This window comes from Bos taurus, chromosome 16 (assembly GCF_002263795.3).
Source record: "Bos taurus isolate L1 Dominette 01449 registration number 42190680 breed Hereford chromosome 16, ARS-UCD2.0, whole genome shotgun sequence".
NCBI lineage: Eukaryota > Metazoa > Chordata > Mammalia > Artiodactyla > Bovidae > Bos > Bos taurus.
In genome coordinates, this window is record NC_037343.1 from 67725424 (window position 1) to 67735857 (window position 10434).

Here is a 10434-nt window from a genome sequence, read left to right on the forward strand (position 1 = left end):
CAAAGTGAACGAGGGTGGGAAATTGTAGTAGACATGACTGAAATAGGCAGGGATAGATCACTAAGTCTCATAGGATAAGATAAGTTTAGAGCTATCCATTGTGGAATAGGAAATCATCAGATTTCCTTGGAGGAAAAGCTATGACCAACCTAGACAGAATATTATAAAGCAGAGACATTACTTTACCAACAAAGGTCCGTCTGATCAAAGCTATGGTTTTTCCAGTGGTCATGTATGGATGTGAGAGTTGGACTATAAAGAAAGCTGAGCACCAAAGAATTGATGTTTTGAACTGTGGTGTTGGAGAAGGCTCTTGAGAGTCCCTTGGACTGCAAGGAGATCCAACCAGTCCATCCTAAAGGAAATCAGTCCTGGGTGTTCATTGGAAGGACTGATGCTGAAGGTGAAACTTTAATACTTTGGCCACCTGATGCGAATAGCTGACTCATTGGAAAAGATCCTGATGCTGGGAAAGATTGAAGGCGGGAGGAGAAGGAGATGACAGAGAATGAGATGGTTGGATGGCATCACTGACTCAATGGACATGAGTTTGAGTAAACTCTGGGAGGTGGTGGTGCACAGGGAAGCCTGGCGTGCTGCAGTCCATGGGGTCACAGAGTCAGACATGACTGAGTGACTGAACTGAACTGAACTGAGAAGATTTCAAACAAGCGAAGGGGCATGATATGATTTATGTCTGAAAATGATCACTCTCATTGCTATGACAGTGATTTGGAATGAGGCAAGAATAGAGAACACCAATTAAGAGATTATTACATCGATAAGGTTGATTGCCATGGAGTTGGATGGAAAGTGACAGATTTAAGATTTGTGTGCAGGAATATAGACAAAAGATTTGCTGCTGGACTGGCTATGAGTGTGAAGGGAAGAGATGCTTTTGCTTGAAAACCAGGCAATAGTGGTGTCTTTAATATTGAATGATTATTATTTGGAGTATGTGGTGCTGAAAGGGCAGAGATATAAAACAAGCCACTAAATATATGAATTTGAGTTGTTAATTGACAGAGGTTGGTTCTAGAAACAAATCTGAGAGTGATTAGTTAGTGGTTCAGTTTATAAACTTGGACAGGATTAACCTGGAAGAGTACAGATAAAGAAGAGAAAGAGGAATCAGGACACCTTAATTCCTAGTGATAATGAGGGTTTCCCAGGTGGGTCAGAGGTAAAGAATCCGCCAGCCAATGCAGGAGATGCAGGTTCAACCCCTGGTCAGGAAGGTCCCTTGGAGGAGGAAATGGCAACCCACTCCAATATTGTTTCCTGGGAAATCCCATGGACAGAGGAGCCTGGAGGGCTACAGTCCATGGGGTTGCAAAGAATCAGACACAACTGAGTGACTGAGCACACACACACACAACACACAATGTATGAAGAGCTTTAAAAATAAACAACCCAATAGTAACTCTGTATGGAAGGGGAGAAAGATGAGGAGAGTATAAAACCATGAAGCCAATAAAAAAAAAAATCTTACAGTAAAGATGCTATAGACATTTGTGTTGAATGCTACTGAGAAGTCAAATAATCTGTTTATGGCTGAACTTAAGTTGTGTCAGTTACATACAATGAAGAGTAGACCAAGAAATGAGGGAATTCGTCTCAAGATGGACAATGGAATCTGAGTTAGATGCATAAGGAAGGAAATGAGGAGATAGGAGGTGATGAGGTTTGGTGAATCAATAGGTTCAGTGAAGCTGAAGATAGATGCTAGAGCATGAATACTAACACATGGGAGCTGCAAGCGTTGGTAGTAAAAGATGATTGAAATGAAGATTTTGGAAATGGTACAGTAATTAATGATGAGATCAAAGTCTGTATGATCATAGGAAATATGGAAGAAGGCAACACTAAAATAGAAGATAAGAGACCCCAGGCAGGATGTTAAACATGCAGTCCACGTGGATATTGAAATTACCAAGATGTCAAGAGTAGCAAATGACAGAGCCAATGAACCTGGTATCAATGATTCACCCAACTGAACTTAATCTCTCCTTCTTTCAACTTTCTTTTAAATTCTGTTCCTCCTTAGCAGCTTTGCCTTATTCTTTGCCTTTTGTGTACTTTTTCCCCTACTTCTTTGGAAGGAATGATGCTAAAGCTGAAACTCCAGTACTTTGGCCACCTCATGCGAAGAGTTGACTCATTGGAAAAGACTCTGATGCTGGGAGGGATTGGAGGCAGGAGGAGAAGGGGACGACAGAGGATGAGATGGCTGGATGGCATCACTGACTCGATGGATGTGAGTCTGAGTGAACTCCGGGAGATGGTGATGGACAGGGAGGCCTGGCGTGCTGTGATACATGGGATCGCAAAGAGTCGGACACAACTGAGCAACTGAACTGAACTAAACTGAAGATTAGGCAATGAAAATAAGTTTGTTGCTATCTCTCTTCTATAGGACAAAGCACCCATTTCTAATACAGTGTTTCCATGTATGAGAGATTATAATAGTGACCTTAAGACCTCTATATGATGGAGGGCAGAACAATGTCACTAAAGGCCAGTCCGGTTTGGAAGAGATAGGAGAATAATGCTTTAGAGAAATCATCTCATGACAAAGATATACAGAAACAGTCAAAATTTATTTTAGAAGAGGTTTTCAATTTTTAAATAATACAAAAATAAACAGCTATTTGTTTCAACACTTACAGTTTACATAAATTAATTTAACCATAGTCTGAGGCACCAAAACACTCATATATTCCAAATTCCCAGATTCAGTCATTCAGATATTTAACAAATCAGTTTTTTAAAAAAATCAATGAAGGTAACAGTTTTTTTAATACAAGCTCTTCTACTATTGACTCTTTATTAACCATAAATCATTTAAACATAAAATCCTAAAAATTCCCCTGAGTTATTTCTCTTTAATGAAATTTCATTTTTCTCCCTTTGCCTAACAGGCATACCTGTTCAATTATTTACATAAATACTGATTTTCAGTGCATGATTTAAAAATATTAAGACCCACAGTGCTTTGTAAAGAATGTTTCTCCAGAAGTTAGGGGTGAATGAATTAATGAAACATCCACAAGTCCTTCAAAAACGTACACACTGTCAGTGTCAGCACATCCAGGGTAACGAGACAACGTTCTCTGTGGGCTGGTGAGTAGGTAAGCCTTAAAGGCGAATTCCAACTTTCCATCTCAGTATACCAGAGTTGGATTCCTCACATGTTTTCACAAATCTTAATCCAAACACTAATGTTATAGTAATAATTTGGAGAGGTAATCCCACAAGATACACTGATTCTGACATAATGCCAACAAAGAACATCATGTAGCCTTAAACCCAGTTTATAATAGTCATCCTAAGAAGACATAATAGCTCTCAATAAATTAATATACAGTACCAGAAAATGTCAACTGACAATGAGATGTGGAAAAGAAGCATTGTCTCCCTGGGAACTATTCAGCAATTATTTGCTTTTAAATGAGGAAAGACATTAATTAGAATAGGAATACGTTCTTGGTGTCGAGAACCCCCTAGAGCTTTAAGGTATTGGGCTCTTAATCAGGTTATAGTTTATTTGTAAAGTTCTTTGCCTTTCACTTAAAATGAATGTATACCTTTTTGTAAAGGCCTTTTGTAGTAGTTTTGAGCTGAGGATTTCCTGAAAACTTGCATAAGTTCAGGTAAGAAAGTACAGGCAGAGTCCAAAAAAACACACTCAGACCTTAAAACCAGGAAAACAAAATAGTCGAAGTAAACTGATCTGAAAATGGCTAAAAGGAGACTGAAAAGGACCAGTGAGTAGACAGCTGTTTCTCAGGCATCATAGGAGACACCCTGGAAATATGATAGTGTCGAAATGTGCAGCATTTTGTCATCTTGCAACAGCACTTACATGTTCAAACTTAGCTTTTGTTCTTATTATAAGTTGAAATTCAAGTAAAAAATGTCATACTCATTTCCCATTGGATTGTACAGAAGAATGAAAACTGCTTTCCCCTTTAACTTGAAGAAACTTCGACATCTTTAAAATCAACATGAAAATCTTCACAAGCATGACCCCCTTTTTCTCCTTAACAGAAGATGTTAAGTAACACAAGGAGTTTCATATAAATATTAAATAATTAAGTTAAAAGAAACAGTTCATATAAATAAATAAATATGATCGCTAGGCTTCTACAGTTCGGTTGAACGTTCCTTTAGTAGGACTGTGGGGTTGATATCATCTAGTCCAGAGTGGGAAGAGCTTGCATTAATGGTGACCGTTTTGGTGAGGTGCGTATCTTGAACACTGAATGAGGTAAAGGGACAGCCTTTCACGTTACTGCAGATGAGAGACTGAATTGAGGCAGTGTTGATGATTTTAAAACCTACTTCTCCACCGAAAGTGCTAGGCTTCCAGTACTCGGGAGAGCATATAGGATTACCCATAAGTCCTTTCAGGGAGAATGGTGCTCCAGCTTCTACCATGGTCTCCCCAAAGATGGCGTCTGGACGGGGCTTCTCTACCAGAAGGGCGGGATAAAACTCCATGGCATCTATGTCTCCATAGAGCGCTTCTAACTCTGCAGCCATTTCCTTCTCTCCTGTGAGGGTGACAAGGACAAAGATACAACCAATGTCAAACTTTTGACAAAATGAGGAGTTTTACCCCTTCGCTCAATTTGCTTTCAATTTCTCTGTTGTTTCCATTTGCCCCTTGACTCTTTGAAGGAGTTTAGAAACCGTTTCCCACCTGTAAGTTCCTCAAATGATTCATAGGGCTTCAGCAGAAAACGTTTGCGATACTCATTAAAAGACTGGTATTTCATCTCTCTGCTCTGGTCAATTGAAGCCTTTGATACTTTCTCTACTGCGACTGGAAGATTCCTACCGCCAGCGACCTGTGGAATATGAATTAAATTGTAGAACACATTAATTGAGTTTTAGGCATATGTAAGATTTTTTTTTGTTTTCTTTTTTTGGCCATGCTAAGTGGCCTGTGGGATTTTAGTTCCCTGACCAGGGACTGAACCCAGCCCCTCAGCAGTGAGAGCAAGAAATTCTAACCACTGCACCACCAGGGAATTCCCAAGATTTCTATTTTAAAAACATCCCTTGAGTGCCAAGTAGGTAAACTGAAGCTACCAGTGGAGACCTAAACTATAAGTTTGGAATATTTATAGATTATTTCTATGATTTAGATTATAATGGTAAAATTATATTATAATCAAGATCATATAATATTAAATATATATATTACACAGCCTTCTTATTTCAAGGAAAGATTACTAGCAATAATTAATCTTTCAGTAAGTTTAAGAAAAATCTTTCCTGCAGCAGACATTCTAGTTACCAACCAGTCCTTTGTTTTATTTTATTTTTCACTAATAATGCTTACCCTGCCAGCCCTTTGCCTGGTGAATGATTCAACAAACTGAGTGAGACCATGTTCCAGTAAGACAGAGTTGTTATAGATAAACTGCTGATAGTTGTACTCCTGACCATCAATCTGAAAGACGTCAGGCAGAAGGGGATGCCAGTGGTAGAGCGTGTTAAACTCAGCAGCAATACGGTTCTGGTACTGGAACTGTTGGTTGAAAAGCAGCTCTGGGTCAAACTTCAGTTTGAAGTGATAGCCACTCAAGTGCTGTACGTAGTCTTCAATCACAATCTTAATAGTTTCTCCTACAGGCACAAAATAAAAAATTGAAAACATGAATTCTTTCTGCTCACAAATGTTCAAGCAACTGAAATGCAACTGGTCATTTGGCATTCCTATCTAGATTTTCTTTTCCTCCATTGAGAGGTAGGTGTCTGAGCAATCCAGCTGAAGGACTGAATGAATATGGAGCAGGTGATTGTACATGCATGACACTCCCCCAGAATTATATTCCTCCCAAGCAAAGGAAACAAGTTAGTTTTCTTTGAGGAAGAGGATTTTCTTTAAGTGATTTGCTCTTCTAGCTTACCTATCAGGATTAGCCTGCTTGTCTGGAACAACTGCTCATCGCCCCATTCTGGATGCTCTTGTTTAAGCACATCACACACTCTGTTGTGTTCCCGTAGCCAAATGGTGGCATACATCATCAGACCAGGCACCAGACCAAAGACTTCCTGGCCCACAGCAAACTTCAAGTGTTCAGGAACATGAGGCGGGTAGATCATTTCGACCTGAGTATCTTTGACTGTGGGAGGATACATCTCTCCATTAATCATCTAAAAAAGTATCAGTAAGAAGAAGTAAGAAACAAATTTTCATCATTAGAGATTTGGAACATAGGTGGGTGGTTAGTGGTAATGAATTCTTAATATTTAAATGGAACAAACCTGATATTTCATTTTTCCATCCTTGAAAAGGCGCAGCTTATGCTGTCTCTCTAAAGATTCACCATAAATGTGACTTAAGTCCACCTAGAAGATTATGGAAAATTTTTGATTTGCTACTGAAGTTGTTCTTATGTAAAATGCCTAGGATGTATTTATTACTAGATAATGTGATGATGTAGTTTGCTTTAAAATTTTCAGTAACACATTTTTTTTCACAGCCACAAAATAATAAATTAACTTGCTTATCCACTAAAAATAACCCCATAGCTTATAAATCTAAATGTCTCCTATTAGTGTCTCATATGGAACCTGTATAAGAAATTTTCACTCTAATTATATGATATTTCTTTTAAAAAGCAGCAGAAAATGTTTTGATATAAAATACTTATTCATTGAAGCTATGTCACTGAAACCCAAGAGATAATAATGCTGCAAAAATCTCACCTTATAATATTTAAGGCAGCATAATCAAGGTAACAAATTTTTTTGAAGACAACTTTTTTGCAGATCCAATATTTTAAACTAAAAATATGAGTCAAACTACAAATAATAATCTGTATATACGTATGTAAGTATGTGTTATGTATTTTTTTATTCAACCAGTGAGATAAAATGGAAACTCCATTAAGGTTTTTACACATAGAACTTGATTTGCTACAAATTCTCATTTAACTCTGTCTCACCCCATGGTTCTTTCCCTTAGTGAAAGCTGGTCCTCGTTCAAAATCTGTCTTGAAAAATTGATGGGTGAAGTGCTGGGCAAAGAATGCAAACATCAGATTTGTGCCCTGGGGATCAGGAATGAACTTTCTTCTTAGAAGTACTTTTTTCACAACTTCTTTTGAATCAGGAAGCTCTTTCCTCCCTATAAAAAATGAGAAAGCCAAAATAAGAACCCATCTATATATTTAAGGAAGCGGAGAGTGAACTGTCAATTTACTAGGGTCTTCTTCACTTACAGGAAAAATACAACTTTGAACAGGATCATATTAATGGAAGTTCTAAGATATAGGGGAACAGCCTCTTACTGAATAATCTACTTTAACTAGTATCAATTCAGTTTTAATGAAAGAATTTGAGAACATATGACATTATACCAAAATGTCTGGGCTTCCCTGGTGGCTCAGATGATAAAGAATCTGCCTGCAAAGCAGAAGACCCAGATTCGATACCTAGGTTAGGAAGATACTCTAGAGAAAAGAATGGCAACCTACTCAAGTACTCTTGCCTGAAGAATTCCATGGACATAGAAGCCTGGCTATCCACAGTCCACGGGGTCGCAAAGAATCAGACACAATTGAGTGACTAACATTTTCACTTTTTCATACCAAAATGCCTATTTCCTTCCATGGAATAGTTTACATGGACTCACAATTTCAAAAAATATCCAGAGATATACATAAGAAGGGAAAAAATGGTTTTATTAACAAATAATCATAGTTTGGGATCAAAATTTCTAGGTATCAATCCAATCCCAGTTACAGTTAATATAACTCTGTCTCCTCTCACTCACCTTTCACACCCATGGGTGTTGGGCAGTCATCAGGCACAGGAGGAAGAGCTCTGGTATAATAAGACAGGTTAGAAAAGGCTTCCCAGCTTTTATAGCTGTAGTGCACATTATAAGTTGGTGGACTCTCAATCAAATGTGATCTCGCTGAAATTTTAGAGGAAAAAAAATGTTATTTGTTCCCATCCACAAGGCAAATCAATGCTCATTTTTATTGTATAATGTACAAAGTGGCACTAGAATAAATTTAATTTAATTAATACAAAGATACTCTATTTTAAAGCAATCATACTTTAAAGCCTGCTACTGGTGCTCAAAAAAGAGGAAAGAATGATGCATTAAAAGGCATCTTTGATAAAGTATATATTCTTTACAGAAGATGTTTTGGTCTAGCCATTTTCATTTTTTTCAAATAACCATCCACTTATTGTTCAAGAGGCCCATGAGCAAAACGTCTGTGCTTGACACTCACATTAGAAATAAAAGTTACTTTCTCGCCGACCCCAATCCAAATTATTCATTTATTTTAATGGGTGCAATTCTGTGCCCCATGGCCATTCAATAAACAACTGGACCAGGCATCTTTCACAAACTGTGGAGAACAGTGAAGGTCAGCAGAAGCATGCAGTATTTTAAGTAGAATTCTGCCTGTGAGACAGAACTTTAGAAACTTCAAGGGATTCAGATGTCAATATTTTTGGCCATTAAGATAGTAGGCAAACTAAAATGGTATATTTAAACATGTTTTGAATTAAGTTTTAAAATCTAAAATTTGTAAAGTACATTTCTCTTTGAGGCAGCTGAGAACACTAGAAAGTGATGTGTACTTACACGTCAACACATATCTCATAATCATATTTCGCAGGAAGGAGATCTTATTGACAATGTTCCAGACTCCTTTGAAGTGGGTAAGTATGTAGTGCACTGTGTTGGGAGTGGGTTTCAGGAGTAATTTTATTCTTGTCAGAAATTCGGCTGCAATGAGAAGAAAAAGAAATTAACGGGACACATTATAAGCACAATTCTGTAAAATGATAACTGTATATACCCCATTCCAAATGAGGGCACTCAACAACAAACTTACGTGTGGTACAGTTTTCACCGTAGAATCCTGTTCGGGTACAGTCACATTTATACTGGTCAAATCCTACACTCATACATACACCTCGATTCTGGCATGGATGGGAACAGCAAGGATTTGCTACAAAAACAGTACAGACAGTGAATGAATAATTTTTCAGTGTCAATCTTAAGCATTTAATTGCTTTACTTACTATGAGTCAACTTCACAATAAAAAATTCAAGAAATATACAGGTAGTCATGGGAAAACTTTTTTTTTCCCCCCCGACTTGCCTCACAGAATGGTTATAATGTAGAAATACCAACTTCCTTTTCTAAATAAAGGTAACAGAATATTCCACCAGGGAAATCATGTTGCTAAATTTTTCTTAGAAACTTTAGATGCTCAAATTAGCCTTTAGAAGAGGCTCAAAGTAGGACTTTCAAAACTAAAGTGAATAGATCAAGTATTTTAATCAAACTTTGGGGTTTTTTTTTTTTCCTACTTCTTTCTTCTCTGTCATAAAGCTGGATAAAGATCTGGAGGAAGAACATTCTAAGTTGAGAGGAAAACAAGTGCAAAGGCCCTGAGGCATGCCTGACAGCAGGAGAGGGAGAGCTGGAAGCTAAATTCAGAAAAGGTGAAGGCAGATCCTTCGGGTTTTATGGGAATTTGGGTTTTATTCTACGTGTCAGGAGAGATCATTGAATGATTTACAGTATTAAGGTGGCGTGACTTAATTTACATTAAAAAAAACGACAAAAACCAACTATAAAGAAATTTGCAAAATAAAAACAGCTTGCTTTTAAGCTATTCTGTTTATCTTAAAAAAACAATCTGGTATTCCCTGGGACGGGAAAGCACTAACTAGGGAAATTGTATAATACAATTATTTTCATTCAATAGCAGTTAGGTGCTATACAAAAGCACCTCACATATATTGATCAGATCTTCTTGTGACAACCTGCAAATTAGTATCCCCGTTCCTATTTAGCAGATGAGAAAAGATGGGTGCAATAACTGGCCCATGAAGATCAGAGCTGAGGGCAAAGCGGGGCTATCCGTCCGGACTCGGCCTCTGAATTCTGGGAGTATTTATAACACCTGGAGTTCCCGGGAGAAGTCTGAGCAGAAACTCAGCCCGGGTGGACGGAGCCGCGGAATCCCGGGCACAGGCGCCAGGAACTCACTCACCTGCACCGCTGAGCGCCACGGCAGCGCAGAGCAGCAGGGCCCGGGCGAGCATCTCGGCTGCGGGCGGGGCGCGGGGCCGGCGGAGGCGTGGAGGTGCGCGGATCGGAGCTGCGGGGCCGGAGGAGGCGCGGTGCGGAGTTCCGGGGCGTCCTCTGACGTTCACTGCGAGTCCTTTGACAACTGGAAGCTAACGGAGAGGACCTTCCTTTTATGCGTGAAATAGCCCACGTGACGGCATGACTGTTTCTTTCCGCCTTTCCTTCCCCCCTTCCAAAACTTTTCCCCCTCTTTCTACTTAAACAATTGCGCAAGACCCGGGTTGGGGTAGGATTTCTTTCTTTTTTTTTTAGCTACGCAAACTAGAAAATCGGAAACTTGGGGAGTCGCGCT

General features: G+C 38.7%; 1 protein-coding gene across 1 annotated transcript; it reads right to left on the minus strand.

The window, feature by feature from the left end:
- Positions 1–2582: 2582 nt before the first annotated feature.
- Positions 2583–10206, minus strand: PTGS2 (prostaglandin-endoperoxide synthase 2). Its single transcript, NM_174445.2, is given in 10 exon segments — positions 2583–4556; positions 4706–4853; positions 5351–5637; positions 5922–6168; positions 6280–6363; positions 6963–7144; positions 7793–7936; positions 8621–8764; positions 8874–8990; positions 10045–10206. Coding segments are annotated over 10 exon segments (1815 nt in total). The 5' UTR covers positions 10097–10206; the 3' UTR covers positions 2583–4146.
- Between the last annotated feature and the right edge of the window lie 228 nt (positions 10207–10434).